This window comes from Sminthopsis crassicaudata, chromosome 4, assembly GCF_048593235.1.
Source record: "Sminthopsis crassicaudata isolate SCR6 chromosome 4, ASM4859323v1, whole genome shotgun sequence".
NCBI lineage: Eukaryota > Metazoa > Chordata > Mammalia > Dasyuromorphia > Dasyuridae > Sminthopsis > Sminthopsis crassicaudata.
In genome coordinates, this window is record NC_133620.1 from 408,345,017 (window position 1) to 408,361,992 (window position 16,976).

Genomic DNA, 16,976 nt, shown 5'->3' on the forward strand with positions numbered 1-16,976 from the left:
AGAAGGGGGGGAGGCGCCGCTCCGTGACTTTCTTTTCCCGGCGCTTCACCGTTGGTACCAAAGTCTCAGCAACTGCTTTCCAGGACTGCGCCGGTCACCCGAGGAGGGAGCAGCAACCCCTAGATGCAAGCGTAAGGGGACGCGCTGCCCCCTCCCCCCCAGCCTAGGGCTAGATCCCCACTCCCCCGCCTCCCAGCCTCCCTCCCCCAGCGCATCCTGATCTAGCCTGGAGCTGCAGCCCCGGCGGGCGTGCTGGTGATGGATAGGGGCTGGGCAGTTTTCCCCGCCCGCTGGCCGTGGCAGGGAGCAGAGATGCAGGCGCCGCTCTCCACCCCCGGCTTAGTTTTGTTGGTGGGGATGGAGGAGGTGGAGGGGGGAGGGAAGGGAGGAGGGAGGGAGAAAGGGGAAGGGGTTTGCTTCCTGATTGGTTGCTGAGCGCCCCAGAGCACAGGCTGGAGAGGTGACAAGAGAGGGAGGGGGGGGTAAGGGGCTCCAAACTAAGTGCGGCGCCTCTCTGCTGGGGGAGGGGGCGGAGGAGGGGGAGGGAGGAGGGAGGGAAAGGAAGCCTTGGCGTCTAAGCACTAGCCTGGGGAGCCTGAGCCGGGCACAGCCCCAGCTAGAAAGCGGAGCGGCCGCAGGCAGCCAAGATGAGCAGCCGAGTGACTTTCTTCGAGGTGGGTGCGTGCATGATACTACTCTTTTTCAAGTTTTGAGCAGGACATCCGGGGGTTCTGACAGTGCTGTAGTCTTGGTTCTTGGGCGGGCAGAATATCCCCATCCCGCCCACCTTGGACAACCACTAGCCAGAAGCGTCAGAGCCGGAGGGAAGCACGGGGACAGTCTCCCCGGGGGGACGGGGGAGCAAAGTTGGGAACTGCCTGGGGAGGGACGATGTACATGGACGCCATCGGGGAGGGGGATTGGGCTGAAGACATGGGGGGTGGTCTCGCTGTCCAAGGGTCTCCGATGCTCTCTCCACACCGAGGTTCCGGCTGAGAGCATCCGCGGAGGTGACGGCAGCCCTCCTCGGCTTCTCTGCATTGGAGCTGGGGCCAGAGAGAGACTGGAGACTTCTCAACTTAACTACCATTTCTCCAAGGAACCGTACACTTGCAGTTATTCTCATGGTCCCATCTGGGAAAAGCCTCAAGGAGGATGGCGGGAGGTAGGGAAATCCAGCAGCAGCAAACGCCCTCTCCTTGAGGGGCACTCATAGTGAAGTGGTAGTGGCCCAGAAGGGGAAGGGAAAGTTGCCGACCACTGCTCTCTCCTGCCGGGCTGGCTGCTAACTCAGTGGGACCCCTCGAAGTGTCTTAAGCGTATCTGCGTCCTGACGTGGTGGGTTTGACTTGGGGTCAAGTTTTGGGGACGCCGGATATCACTGAAAAGAGAACAGTATCCATCTGCCCCAGCACTCCAAATCCATAGCTGGCCTTCCTGACATTCTGAGCCCTTACCTTCCTTCTTGCCCTTTACCTGACTGTCAGAGATCAGACAGAGGGAAAAGAGGGGAGACGTAGACGTCATCACCCATCCAGTATATCATCAAAACAACTCAGAATTCTTGGGAGAGGGCATGGAATAAGGCTCACACTAAACGTAGCATGACTTGCCTTGTATATAAAAGGGGATTTAAAAAAGTCATCGCCAGGCACATTATGTACCCCTAAACGGTTTACAACCCCTTACAGCAAGCTCAAGTTGTGTTCAACTCCCGAGCTATTTCTTCACGGTGATGACATCTCCCCTCCTCACTTTACCAGCTGCCAAAGATTTCTTTCATCTAGCGACAGAATTGTTTATATATAAATTGTCATGTATCAGCTATCCCGAAAAACACAGTTCTTTATAAACACCAGAGACTGAGAACCATTCCAAATTGTGGGAAGGAGAGTTACATAGAAGGAAGTATCCAAACATTTTGGAATGGAAGGTAAATGAAGTTTTTAAGAGGGACACACTTCTGGAGGAATCCAGAAGAAAACTGAGCTACTTTTTCTGATAGAATTTAGCTTTTCAAACTCATGAGATTCTGCAAAGAATTTGAAAAGATACCAATTAGCAAAGGAAAATTCTCTCTTTGTATATAAAATCACCAGAAGCTCCTCATTCTCAGTAAGTTTTTACTAAGTGTATGCTGAGTGCCTTAAAGACAAAATAGGCTCCTAGCTTGAATTAAGAAAGGCCTGAATTCAAGGTTTCTTCTGACACATATTAGCGATATGACCAAGAGTGAATCATTAAACTCTCAGTACCCTCAGGCAATTCTTTAAGACTATAAAATACAGAGACGTCAACTTGTATCGTTGACAAGACTTTCCATAATGGGAGTCCCCAACACTGTTGAAATCAAGGATTGGTTCCTATGTTCCACTTTAAATACTCCGAGTCTAGTACAATGCTAAGTGCTACATGGTACAAGAGACAAGAGATGATCCTCACCCACAAATTTTATTATGATTTTCTTATGACGAAATAGTCTTTCTGTTAGTATTGACTAGTTATAAGAAGCAAGAGCAGTTTGCTCTCTCTAGGGAGGTAGGATAGTGTGGTGGACTTAAAAACTTCAGTTTAAGCTCCACTAAAAAAAGTCTGCAAGTCACTTGATCTCTGAGTCTTTCCCTATTTGTAAAGGGGTGATATCTCAAAGTTGTTATTAGGAGGTTCAAATGAGATAATGGATATGGGTAAACTCATTCTGCTTTGTAAATGTTAGCTGATCTTAATGAGGTTACTTAATTTTTCTTTAGTTCATTTCCTTATGTATTCATTTCTCTTAAGGCTTAATTTAGCTGTGATTTCATTTGGTGAGCTTATAGGGAAAAGCGGGGAGGAAGGAGTGTCCTTCCTCTGAATAACTGGAGAATAGGGCCAGGTTCCTTTTAACTGCCTTAGAATAATTTTAATTTCAGTCACTGGCAGATTTTTTTCACATGTGAACAGAAGAGAATGATGATGGAAAAAAGGAAAAACCTGCATAATAGTTGAGAAAATACATGAGGTAGGAAGTCATTTAAGGAAGTATGCCATTTATGTACCTGTCAAGACCTTTAGTTATCTCTCTATATCTTTATGGACTCCAGGGATGGGGTAGGAGGGACAGCATGGTGAGTAATGGCATCCCTCTGCTAATTAGAACTCTCTATCCATAGACCAGATGAATATTACACCCCAAAGCCAAAGAATTGGGCACTCAGCACTTTATTTTAAAGGACAATAATCTCAGACTGTTACATTTTGTGGACAATTCACAATGTGTTAGTCTTGGCAAATGTACTAATTGCCAGAGACAGTGTGTTTCTTATAGGCTGTATTGTACTTGAATTGTACATGTGCTTATTCTGGAGGCTGAACTGCAATTTTATGTCATTAAAAGCATATTTTAAGTCAATAATTCAGGAGACAAAAGCAACCATTCACTCCCTAATCATCACAACCAATTCAGTGAATGTGACATTAGAGCAGCTGCTATTGCTAAAACTAGCAGTCACTAGTGGGTAGATCCAGCAGTCTAAATAGTGGTTAGGTTTGTTGGCCCCTAATAATGTTCAATTACTTTTAAAATCAGCTTTAGATTGTTTTGGATTTGGGAGCAAAAAGGAGTCATAAGAAGGGAAAATCATATTTTAAGTTCTGGGATATATAGTCTGAGGAGCTTTATTTATTACACAGAAATCAATATGAGTTTAAAAAAATCACAGATGAGACCTCAGAAACCATCTGGTTCAACCCATACTCCTCACTCCCCACTACAACAGACTGGAGAAGTGGTTACCACACTATGCTGGAAGATCTCCAGTGAGGAGCAACCTATTATCTCTAAAGGAAGCCCATTTTTCCTTTTCCACAGCTTTAATGGCTAAGTCCTGACTTCAAACTTCATTTTGCTTCTACTCATTGCCCTTGATTCTGCCCTATGGGAACAAACATTAAAAGACTAATTCCTCTTCTACTTGATAGCCCTCTAAATGTTTAAAAACAGTTGCCATATCTTCTGAGTTTTTCCAGGGCTAACTATCCCCAAATCCTTCATCTAGTCTTCACATGACAGAGTCCTTCATCCTTCTTGAATGCCCTCTATTATATTTCTACACTCTGTTATCCAGGAGTACACAAAATTTCCAGATTTTCTTTACAATATCCCAAATCCCTTCATCTCCTTTTCAGTTTCCTTTTATCTTTCTCAATTAGAATGTAAGTTTCTTAAGGACAGGGACTTTCTTTTTGCAGATATTTGTGTTCCCAGCACATGGTAAGGGCTTAACAAATGCTTGTTGAGGTAGTCCACCTGTGGTCTGATCAGGGCAGAGTCATAGGGATTATTACCTACTTATTCCTGGAATAATAATTATTCCACCTATTCATGCAGCCCAAGATGAACTTTTTTTGGCTGTCATATCATAATGCTGACTCATATTGAACTTGCAATCCATTAAAACATCTAGATCTATTTCAGACAAACTATAGTCTAACCATGCCTTCCTCATTTTGTATTTAAGAAATTGACCTTTTGAAGCTATTCAGGACTTTACATTTATCTCTGATAATTTTTATCTTATTAGATTCCACCTCTTATAGCCTGTCAAAATCCTTTTAGATCTCGACTCTGTCATCCAGTGCCTTAGCCATCCTTCCTAATGTCATACGCCAATTTGATGAGCATAACAATTATCTCAAGTCATTGATAAAATTATTAAGTAGGACAGAGCCAAACACAGATCCTTAGGACATTTACTGGAGATTTCCCACCAAACAGACATTGAAGCATTATTGACAACTTTTTGAGCTTAGCTATCCAACCTTTCCTGGATCCATCTAATTATATTATTGTTGAGTCCATATCTCTCCATATTTTCTGCAAGAATAATATGAAATACTTTATGAAATGCTTTGCTAAACTTTAGATCAGCTATCTATACCAGAAGAGTTAAACATGGCCTACAACACTTCTGAGTATAGCCTGATCTAGATTAAAATGTAATTGGGAAAATTTAACAAAATCAGTAAAAGTACAATAAAATGTAGATAATATATGGCTTTCTAAGCCAATACATACCAACAAAGTTCCTTATGTATGTTTTATTGGTCCCCATTTCTATTTGAATTTGACATCATTGATAAGTACTATTCCTTGATCTATCAGTTTAATAACCTTGTCAATAAAGCAAGGCTTCTAAACTTTTTCCATTGAGAAATTTTTATGCTATCCCGTACACATACATACACACATACACACACACACACACACACACACACACACACGCACGCACACATACATATATATATATATATATATATACATTAAATGGGTATATAAATCAAACATTTATTGATAATAAATCATAGTTTTGCAGCCCCCACATTCAGTTATAAGATACTATATGGGGTCTTAAACCACAGTTTAAGAAACTGGTCAATAAAGGAGCTAAATTTAGTTTGATGTGATTAGTTCTTGAAGCTATGTTGGCTCTTTGGAATTCCTACTTCTTTTTCTAAATATTCACTATGTATCTTTCTAATGATCTGCTATAGAGTTTTCTTAGCATTTGAAATCAAGCTCACTGACCTAGAATTTGTAGTATCTTCTATTCTATTCTATTTGATTTTATTCTATTGTATTCTTCAAAAGTTGGGATATTTGACCTTTTCTCGTCTTTTAATACTTTTCCCATTCTCCATGGTCTTTCAAATATCACCAACCATGGCTCAGCAATCACATTTTCCAGTTCTTTCAATACCCAAGAATATCGTTGACATGGACCAGGTGATTTGAATTCATCAAGGGCAGCAAAAGGTCCTTAATAGAATCTTTTTACTTATCTTAGGTGTATACTTCCCGTGAGTCATTATTTGTTTTGTCATCTATGTCCATCACTAAGCATTTATTAAACAACTACAATGTGCCTGGAATTATAGTAAATTTGAGGCATGCAAAACAAAAGCTAAAATAAACTTTACTCTCAGGGAGTTGACATAATATAAAGGAAAACATGTACATACAGAAGAATATATCAAATAAATGCTAGGTTATTTTTTAGTGGGAGGTAGTATTAGCAGCAATGGTAAGTTTGGAAAGGTCTCATGTAGAAAGTGGCATCCAAATGAAATTTGAAGAGAGTTAGGGGATTCTCAGAGACAGAAAGCAGTGCATTTCAGGCATGGGGGATAGCCTGTTCCAAGACATCAGAGAGGGGATAGAAAGAAGTTCAGAGTACTGAGACATTAAAATGGAAGTCAAAATCTTAGCAGATTTTCCATCAAACCAGCTCAACATATTAAGCACCTACTATGTGCAAACAGCTTAGTGATTGGCTTATTAAATGTTTATTGACTGAAACACATAAAGTAAAGGCAGAGTACAAGGCACTGGAGGCACCCAAGACATTTTCCTACTTTTCAGAACTTAAATTATCCTGGGGGCATGATAACAGGGACCCAGTTAAATAAATAGAAGTTAATTTCAGAAGAGGGGAACTGGAAGGAAGTGGCACCTGGATTCATTAATATAAGAAGGATTCTGAAGGGTAGTGATCAGGAGAAAATATGTGCTAGATCTGTGTGAAGTAGTAGGGTGGGATAAGGCATGTTAGGCTTGGGACACAGCTGGCTGGCACACCAGCTCACCATTATGAAAAATCTGAGTTTCTATTCTAACTTGCTATAAAGTGCTTCTAATATTAGCCCTACGGGTATTGTCATCTCGAAACTGGTCTCTTCTTTTCCTCTGGAACTTCTGGTAAGGGGACCTTCTTTGTATTATAAACAGCACCGATGTCATGACAACTGTTGCCAAAGTGTTTGTCCAGATACCTACTGATAAAGGGGCACTGTCTTAGGTGTCCCAAAGTTCTTTTCCCTGAGGGATGGATGGAAACTAAAGTGGGTTATTAAAATAGGCCAACATTGTGGGGACTGGAGATGGTTATAGACCATTCATCACTTTATCTTCACTTTAGTGTTATCTGAAAAAGTGGCTTGGAAGTGCTAGAAAGAATTCAAACTGACTAGAAGTGTCTGTTCTAGCTTCAGGAATAAGCTCTCAGCATTCACAACACACATTTATTTTAATCACTGTAGCTACATGGCTCACATAGTGTTCCTGCTTACCATGAATATTTATCTCCAAGTGAAGGAAGAACATCTGTACTTTAAGTATGTACACACATATGGGCACATGTACACCCTTGCCAATTTATATGTTCCTTGAAAACACTGTTTTAGAAAGAACAAAGCAGAACATCTTTGACAGATGGTCAAACTGAGGCTAAGAGAGATGTAGTTAATTATAGATTGTTTTTTCACATTTTCACTGTTTCTTTTTTTTTATGAGTCAAAGTATTGGTCTTTTCAACTGACCTTTATATAACTCTCTAAGATTTCCATAATTATCTCATTTGAGTTCTACAACAACCCTGTAAGGTTGGTACAAGGGCTATCATTATTCACATTTTACAAATGAGGAAACTGAGACTACACTTGTCAGTGGTCACTCAACTAAAATTGTACTTATGGTATTTTGGGATGGGGAAGAGCATGGTAGTTAAGAATACAGTCCATTGTGGGATGGGGTTGGGGAGGTAAGGTTTGTCCCCCCAAGAACTCAGGGCTTTGCTGCTGCAAAGGCTAAGGGAGAAAGCAGATCCTGGTCAAAGGGTATCAAGGCACCCTAAGTGAAGTCAGGAGGGATGTCTTTGGAAGACACATTTTTGGAAAAGAGCTGAAGGGAGTTATTACACTGAGAAATGTGTGCTCCCACTTCAATCCACCATATCAACACTCTGAAGACACTCTTAAGACACAATTACTGTCCAAACAGTTTTTGTTTATGTAGGTTATGTTTATAGATCTATAAAATAGAAATAAATACTAATTTTGAATTTCTAAACTCTCTGAAAGGATTTCAAAGACCTCCAGGATTCTTTGGATCACACTTTGAGAATCACTGCTCTAGGACAAAGCCCCATCCACCTTCTGCCCACAGTCTGGTAATAATGCAGGAAGTAGGATTTGACTGAGGTTTCTCCTAATCTCTTTCCATTGAACTAGATTGCCTCACATCTGCCTACCTTTAATTGTTGTTTGCTTGTCCATGGTGGTCTAGGCAACAAGGGCTATATAGTTGACATTCCAATTATGTTCAGTCTGTAATCAATAAGCATTTTAAATATCTACTGGGTTTCAAGTACTGTGAGTGACATCAATTCATACCATGCATTGAAATAAAAATAAAGAGATCTGGATTCCAGTAATAACTCAGCCTTAGATAAACTTCTTCACTTTTCCAGACCCAAATTTCCTTGCTTGTAAAATCCCATACTAAATGGATTAGATTGTTTATTTCTAACATTCTTTCTATCTCTTAATTTCCAGGATTTTGTACTATAGAAGTTTTATTGTACTTTCCTTAATATTTGAATAGTTCAACAGGCTCCTCTAACTTACATGTTGAAGGCAGTGCTAAGATAGATTTCTATGGTCCACCAGGCTTTGTAATCCCAAAAACCTAATTAATTTTGTCTTTGTATATTCTTGGTGCCCAATACAGTACCTAGTACAGAGCCTTCAAAAATGCTCATTGATTGGTTGATTGACTTGGTGGCCTCCTACTTCCCTTTCATCACTGATATGTACTACTAAATATCTCTTGTAAATAAGAAAAGGCATTTAGAATAGCCATGTGGCACTCCACCTCTTCCCCATTCCCCTTCACTGTCTCAACTTCCATTATAAAAGGGAGGCTGGCTATACAAAAGGTAATTAATAACTCTTCCCATCAGTTAACCCTGAGGAGTTTTGGGATCTAAGCTGTTCATTTAGGAATTACCATTTTGTTCCTCTATGCTTCCTAATGATGATCAATTAGCCTCCCAGAATTAGATTTTTAAAAGGGGTATTTAGTAAATAAGTAGCTATAAGCCAGACCATATATTCCCATATAACCTGGGACATAATCTCCCTTTGCGCATGCAAGTTTCCCGGGGAGAATGGATTCCATCTTAGCCCAAATGTAATTAAAGAGGTAACAGATACGTTGGTATCTGGAAGTCTTCTTCCTTTGCAAACTCCCCATGAAGTTCTCCTTTGGTTTGTCTAAGTTCTCTGCTAGGCTCCAGGGATCTATGTCCTTATGGAATCCTGAACCTGCTTTTCCTTAGTGGGTTATTGTTCATTCTCTGGTACTGCTACAGATGCTGATGCCATTGGCTGTTTTGGGGACAAGGTACTGTGAGAAATTAAAGTCTTCGGACATTTTGAAGTTCATCTAGTTATCCTATGGTCAATGGAGGGGGGGGGCAGAGAAAAGGACGAGATCCTATGCCCTCCAAGGAGCCCCTTCTCAGGGTCTTGACTAGAACTGATTTAACACTAGACTGTTATTAGAATGCTAGATTTAGCATTCTTACTTATAGCTTATTGATTTATCTAAGCCCCATGAGACATGACTTCTTGCATCACTCACAGAGCATTTCCTATGAGATCATTTATTGTCATTTTTAAAAAATTTTCAGTTGCATGACCCTATTTGGGATTTTCTTGGCAAATATATTGGAGTGGTTTGCCATTTCCTTCTCTGCCTCATTTTACAGATGAGGAAACTGAGGCAAAACAGGATTCAGTGATTTATCCAGGATTACCCAGCTAGTTAGAACCTGAGGCCAGATTTGAATGAGCCATCCTGAATCTAGACTCAGCACTTATTTACTTCCATGTGACCAGTTACTCCCCCCCCCCCTCCCTGAGGCTGGGGTTAAGTGACTTGCCCAGGGTCACACAGCTGGGAAGTGTTAAGTGTCTGAGGGCAGATTTGAACTCTAGTCCTCCTGAATTCAGGGCTGGTACTCTATCCACTGCGCCACCTAGCTGCCGACCAGTTACTTTTTAACATTTAGTTCACACCTTTAATTGACTGATTTATTCAGTAGAGGTATCTAGGAATTGTTCACACTTAATTTAGATCTTTGATTAATTTTATAACTCAAAGTGGCTTTCTCACTTGGTAATAATAATAGAACATAGAGTGTCTTGTCAATTGCATTAATTGAGATTGAGGAATGTGGGACACCTCCTCATATCATTATAGCATTTTTCTTTATTATTTTAGAAATGAAGTTGGATTATCAAATATTGATTGATAATCCCAGTATCAGAGTTTTGTATAGGAATATGTGGGGCTCATTGTTCAGTTTGATTGTAATTGCTCTGTGAGATGTATTTCCATATTCATTATCAAGAAACATTTATTAAGCACACACTATGTGCTGGACTAGGTGCTGGTGATACAAAGATGAAAAATGAGAATCTGTTCTCAAAGACTTTACAACCTGCTGGAGAGTAGCAGAGGTGGGGAAAGTTATGACATCAGTCCCAATAAATATAATACAAGGTAATGTATTATATGTGCAAAGGAGAGAAGCAGAAATCTGAGTAGGGAGTGAACACTTCAAACTAGGTAGAATCAAGGAAGGTTTTGTCATTCATCCTTTCTTCTTGAAGAGGATTCATGGCACCACAGGGATGATATCTTGACTTGTAAGTGAATAGGACTTAAGAGAGGTAGAGCTGTGCAAAGTCATCAGCCTCACACTCTCCTCCAGGGTCCAGTGGCAAGACAAAGATCCGGACAACTAGCCATGGCCCTGGACATAGTGGGAGACCTTGGCCTTTTAAGTTAAAGTCTTTGTCTTGGTTTGTCTGAGGCAACACTCATTCAGTGATTTAAAGATAGGTAAGAAGATTTTAAGAAAGAGATATGATGTGAACTAGGCTGAGGAATATACAGATTCTGAAATACAGTGATGAGAAAAGTGTTTCCCAGCCCTATGGATAGGAACATGAAGATGCAGGTAGGCAAGTCCATTGCACTTTTAGGATTCAGAGAACAGCTAGTTATCCACTTTGGCTAAAGTTGTCATTTATCCTTCGTTCTCAAAAAAGATCAATGATATCACAAGGACAATGTTTTGACTTGCTCAGGAATTGGATTGAAGTGAGGCTATGCTATACAAATCTCCAATCATCCAAGTCCAGTGATAAAATATAAATCAAGATGACAATCAATCAAGCTGGACCCAAGATGACCCATCAGCTGGAATGTAGAACACATGAACGGGAGTAATATAAATGAGGAAGGAAAGCTAGAATCTTAGGATTTAGCTCTGGAAGAGACTATCGAAGTGGTCCTCAAACTTTTTAAATAGGGGGCCAGTTCACTGTCCCTCAGACTGTTGGAGGGCTGGACTATAAAAGCTCACACTCTGTCTCCACCCCTCAGCCCATTTGCTATAACCCCGGCAGTCCTCTGCGGGCAGCATCTGGCCCGTAGGCCGTAGTTTGAGAACCCCTGCTTAGAGCGTCATCTAGTTTGACTCCATTTTATAGGTGAGGAAATTGAAATCTAAAGTAGTTATATAACTTGCCTAAGGTAGGGGAGTGTTAGCATCAGTTCATTTAAGTTCTAGAGATCCCATTGTTAAATTTTCAGTGTTGAACATTTGTACTTCAGAAATCAGCAAGTGCTACAAATCAGGGTTTGATTTATTTATTTTTTGATTGTCTAGAATTAGAAAAAAAAAGATGGAGAAAATGTGAATAATGTAGAATTAAATCTAAAATTATGTCATGATACCCATATCCAAAGTCCCCCATTTAAGTAAGGAGCAGAATAAAGTTGTAAATTCAGATAGTAAAACCAGAGATATTGCAGGTCCAGTCAAATCCCTTCATTTTGCAGATGAGGAATCTGAGATCTGGAGAAGTGATGTAACTTGCCCAACATAACAGGGACAGCCAGGATTCAAATTCAGATTCTCTGACCCACATCCCCTGCATTTTCCACTGCTTCAAGCTTTCTTTACCTGTCAATTCCTGAAAAGAGGGGATCATCTTATTCTTGGCATTTGTTTCTCTAAACCTTGTGCAGTACTTATAACATAGCACCCATTTAATGCCTGCTTGTAATTTTATAAATTGGTCCTAGAAATCTGGTGCCCCCCAAAACTTTTCAGCAATAATATTTTTTAATTCCAAATCTATTTGTATTAATAAAAGCTAGAATTTAAATTTCTTTTTTCTTTTTAAATAAACACACTTTAGAGCACATGTCAAATGCTCTAAAATTTAGCCAACACCAAGTTTAGTGGAGTCCATCCCATTGGTGTTAAATAAAGTATCACTGCTGAGGAAGATAAGGAATATAATAAATAGCCTCTTAACAGATCAAAGAAAGATCTAATAATAATAACCACTTCTAGGTCCAAGAGGCTGCAACACTTGATCCACTGTTTTGGACCCATGAACACAGTCTAGTCTGGATTTGATTTTAGGGGCACTTGGCCTCTAAAGAGAGAAGAACTAAGTTAAGCTTTCCTTTCTTTTAAAAATATTTAATTGTTCTAAAATGCCAAATTCAACAAAGATTTCCATGTAAAATGAAAAAGAAAAGGATAATATGTGAAACTTGAATGCCTATAATAGTTTGGTTTTGTTTTTTTTAAAAAGTATGTCACAAATTCAAAATGTTATCTTCAAAAGTGTTCTGCTTGCCTGTTTCCTTTTGAACTTTCTGTTTTGTGTATCTCACCTTCTTTTCTTTCTTTTCTTCCTTTTTCAACATGCTATCACCAACTCCTTTCTCTCTTTCCTTTTATTGAAGGATTTTAACCCTTTTTAACAAATAAATATAATCCACACACTAACCATGTCCAAAAATGTCTATCTCTTTTTGCCCTTAGTCTCTCTCTATTAAGAAATGAGTTGCAGCTTTCATCACTGAGCTTCTGGACTTATACCTTGTTAGGGCATCATCAGAACTCTTCAATCTTTTAAAGTTATTTTTCTCTACAGTGTTGTTGTAATTATAGAAATTGTGGTCCAGGATTTGCTCATTTACTCTTTAATAGTTCATATAAGTCTCCCCAGATCCTTCAAAAACTGGTCGCTTTCATTTTTTATGGCACTTTAATATTCTATTACATTCATAATACCATAATTTGCACAGCCATTTTCCATCTAAAAGGCATCCCTTTTGTTTCTAGTTCTTTACTTCAACAAAAAAGAGCTGCTATAAATATTTTTGTACAAAAGACTCACAGTACATACTGATAAGACTCAAGTCATCAGTAAGTTACAGCTAGGGCTGGGAGGTTGAGTCACAAACATCAGGACATGAAGGAATTTGCAGTTCTGAGAAATGGGAAACATCCCTTGGTCCTCCTACACACACACGCGCGCGCACACACACACACACACACACACACACACACACACACACAAGTTTCAGGGAAACAAATTTTATCTCTGTGTAAATAGTGATTTCCCAACAATCAGAACTGCCTGGGGTGGTCAACCTTGAGAGTCAATAGGATGGAAAGTTGAAGGGATTGTAGAGATCATCTAACGACTTTACAGATGAGGAAAATACAGCTCAATAGGTTGTTATGTCTCCAGAGTCACATTGGTAGCTGGCAGAACCAGGATGGCAACTCAAGTTTCTGCCTCTAGGTTCACTGCTGTTTCTTCTTATAACACAATGAAAGCTACCATCCTTCATAAGGGTACTTCAAAAGGAGGAAGGATGGAAGGAGGATGCTGCAGAATTCATTCATGTTCAGAAATGGCTTGGGGTGGAAATATTTTGCCATCTTTCCCAAGGGATTGTGACTCCACATCAGGGATTTTCTAATGAACATTCTCCTTTAGGTGGGCTTAAAAGCTGCCATAATAGAAGGACCACAGCACTAGGATAGAGCACTGGGCCTGGAGTCAGGAGGCCTCATTTTTCTGAGTTCAAATCCAGCCTCAAACACTAGCTGTGTGACCTTTGGCAAGTCACTTAACCCTTTTTGCCTCAGTTTTCTTATATGTAAAATGATCTGGAGAAGGAAATGGCTAAACACTCCAGGACCTATGCCAAAAAAAAAAAAAAAACCTCAAATGAGATCAGAAAAAATTAGACACGACTGAAAACTGACTAGAACAGCCAAACAACAACAAGAGGGACCACAGCACACAATTTGGGGTACAGAGCATACAGAGTTCATTTTAGTTAAATGAACTTAGAATACAATTTCCTATCAATATCTTGGGTGCAGAAAGCAGGGGAAAAAAAAGAGGACAGTTAGTGTGGATCTTCAGATGACCTTGAAAAGAGAGACAGAGGCTTGCTTATCTGTTATTGGCCTTGGAAAAGCACAGTGAGGCAATTTTGTTTTGCTCTATGGCTAGCATATCAAGAAAACAGCAGAATGACAACAAATAGAGATATACAGTATAGTAGAAGTGACTGCTTGTTCTGCACAGAAATGAAGGCTAATTGGAAGATGGACTCGCTCATGCATGCCAGGAGAAATAATATATAAGTCCCCTCTACCTCTACAATTCCAGTTCAAGGCATTTGTACTTTATCCTAGAAGCAATAGGGAAGCATTGAAGTTTTTTGAGCTAGAGAGTGAAAAGTCATGATCTGTTCCTTGAGAAAGTTACTTTGGTAGCTAGATGAGATGTGGATTAACAAATGGAAGCAACCATAAGGAATTAGGAGGTTATAGTAATGGCCTTGGCAAGAGATTAGTGAACCAAAGGGGTGGCCATAAGAGTGGAAAGGTGATCTCCTTGGTGCTTTCTAGGGCTACAGGTCTAATCTTCATGTCACTTTCCATCTTCATTCCCAGTGCCTCCCACAAGTACCATGTATATAGTAAATACATACCTAATAAATATTTATTTTTAAAATTGAAATTAGAAAACTCCCATTGACTTTTTGAATGTCCTCATCTTGTCTTCAAGATTGAGAATGAACTGGTGGTTTTCCCTCCTAAGACTCAAAGTAATTCTTATTTAAAAGTGAATTAGAACTGAAGCTTTTGAAAGGTTGCAGTTGTGGACTCGTCCCTGTTCAGCAGCTGCAAGCTATTGATATTCTAAAGATGGGATGTGGGGCAGCTAGGTGGTGCAGTAGATAGAGCACCAGCCCTGAATTCAGGAGGACCCAAGTTCAATCTGGTCTCAGACACTTAACACTTCCTAGCTGTGTGACCCTGGGCAAGTCACTTAACCCCAGCCTCCAAAAAAATTTTTTTTGGAAAAAAAAAAAAAAAAAAGATGGGATGCTGAGGCTAGAGTTCGATTGGACACAATTTCCCAAGGTTTTGCTAGTGGTTTCTACTTTCAGGAGTATAGAAGGTTGTTTTGTTGTACGTTGTCAACAAGGATGACTAGATACAAGTCATGAAAGCGGGAGCTGTCTAGGATAAATTCACAGACTCAAACCACCTAAAAGTCAAGGAAAAAACATTTATTTAGGGTAAGGATGATGTATTTTGATAGCCTTCTTCTTAAGAGGAGCATCCCAGCAGAGTGAGGGATTATATGGAGAAGGGAAAGTAAGGGGGGAAAAAACCAGGAGAATTGGGCAGAGCATGAAAATCAGATTCTCTCAGATCACATTTTGCATAAGTTTGGACAATTTCAGATAATGATACACATGGAGAAAGCTCCTGTGATTGGATTTCTTTCAGATAAGGTATCATGGAAAAAGGTAAAAGGTACTTTTGTTCTAATGAGGTGGATGAGAGAAGGACAGTATTACTGAGATTGGAGTAGCAATTAAGATTCCATCAAGGACACTTACAGTTTGAGAGAAGAGAAGGCTGGAATCCCTATCAGTTACTGGACAGCTGCATGGGACCTTGGGCTCTTCTCCAAAAAAAGGCTGTGGATTTTTTTAGGCTCCAAGCCATACTGGGCTTTTAGGTCATCGTCTGGGTGTCCTTAGCACTCCTATTCCCTCCCTGGCCAGGCTTCAGTGACCTCCCACCAAAGGGTCACGGATGACTGGATTCCTTGTTCCTCCCTTACAAACCAATCTTTTGAGGTACAGTGGGAAGAGTCTACAAAGCCAGTAGATCAGGGTTCAAATTTTGTCCTTATCACTTAATACTTGTGTGGTCTTGAACAGACTATTTAACCTTTCTGGGTTTCAGTTTCCTCATTTGTAAAATGATTGGATTTGGATTAGATGATGTCAAAGTTCTCTCTCTTCTAGCTCAAACTAAGATTCTGTGATCTAAGGTGAAATGATTTCTCTGTCTAGTTTCTTTTTCTTCCTCTAGAAAAAAAAGGGGGAAATCAGTTCTAGATAAACTTTCTATATGATTTTTAAAAAATTATTATTATTTGGACCTCTCCATTGAAACTTTCTTCTCCAGGGTCACCAAATGGCCTCTTTGTTTGCCAAGTCATTGGGTTTGTCTCCAACGTTAACACCTACCCATCACCCATTATAGTCAATTGCTTCTCCGTTTTTACTGAAAGTTCAAAACCATCCTCTTCTAAGTAAGATAATGATGGCTCAAAGCAGTTATAACTTAATCCTGGCTCTACATTTGTGTAGCTGGGAACTTCCCTTCCCTTCATCATACACATTAGAGAAGAAATTTACTGATAAAGTTGACTATTAACATAGAAGTAGTTATGACTTAATCCTGGCTACACATCTGTATAGGTAGCACTGAGAACTTCCCTTCCTTTCATCATATGCCTTGGGGGGAAATTAATGATAAAACTGACTATTAACATAAAATGTCCCCTAACTGATTAAGGGTATTCCCTGTAAGTTTAGATAGATGACTGTTTTAGGATAGAGTTTATTTGCAGGTAATGGGGAAAGAACTGGTAGAAAGGGAGTATGAATGAATGAAAAAAATATTTATTAAGTGCTTATTATGTACCAAGCCTTACATAGGAATACAAATTATTATTTGTATTATATATTATATATATTATTTGTATTATATATATATTATTTGTATTATATATTATATATAAATTATTAATCCTATATTGGGGATACAAATTTAAAAAGATGAAACGAACCCTGCCCCCAAGGAGCTTATATTCTAATTGTAGAGGACACTCCATATGTATTGGGAGAGGTGATTAGGGAGGAATATTTCAATTTGGAAAATCACAAAGATCGT

General features: G+C 39.7%; 1 protein-coding gene across 7 annotated transcripts in view; it reads left to right on the top strand.

Moving 5' to 3' along the window:
• The first annotated feature begins 513 nt into the window (after nt 1–513).
• LOC141539661 (very-long-chain enoyl-CoA reductase-like) overlaps nt 514–16,976 on the top strand; it is a 96,369-nt gene continuing 79,906 nt past the window's right edge. For 4 of the 7 annotated variants that reach the window (XR_012481356.1, XM_074262734.1, XM_074262736.1 and 1 more), the window contains exon 1: nt 555–674. Coding sequence is in view for 5 of the 7 variants with exons in the window: in XM_074262734.1 (XP_074118835.1) it covers nt 648–674 (27 nt within the window). In the remaining 2 variants the exon portion in view is untranslated. Of the gene's footprint in view, nt 679–16,976 lie in introns of all 7 variants that reach the window. The other 3 variants (XM_074262740.1, XM_074262735.1, XM_074262738.1) reach the window with 3 other exon arrangements.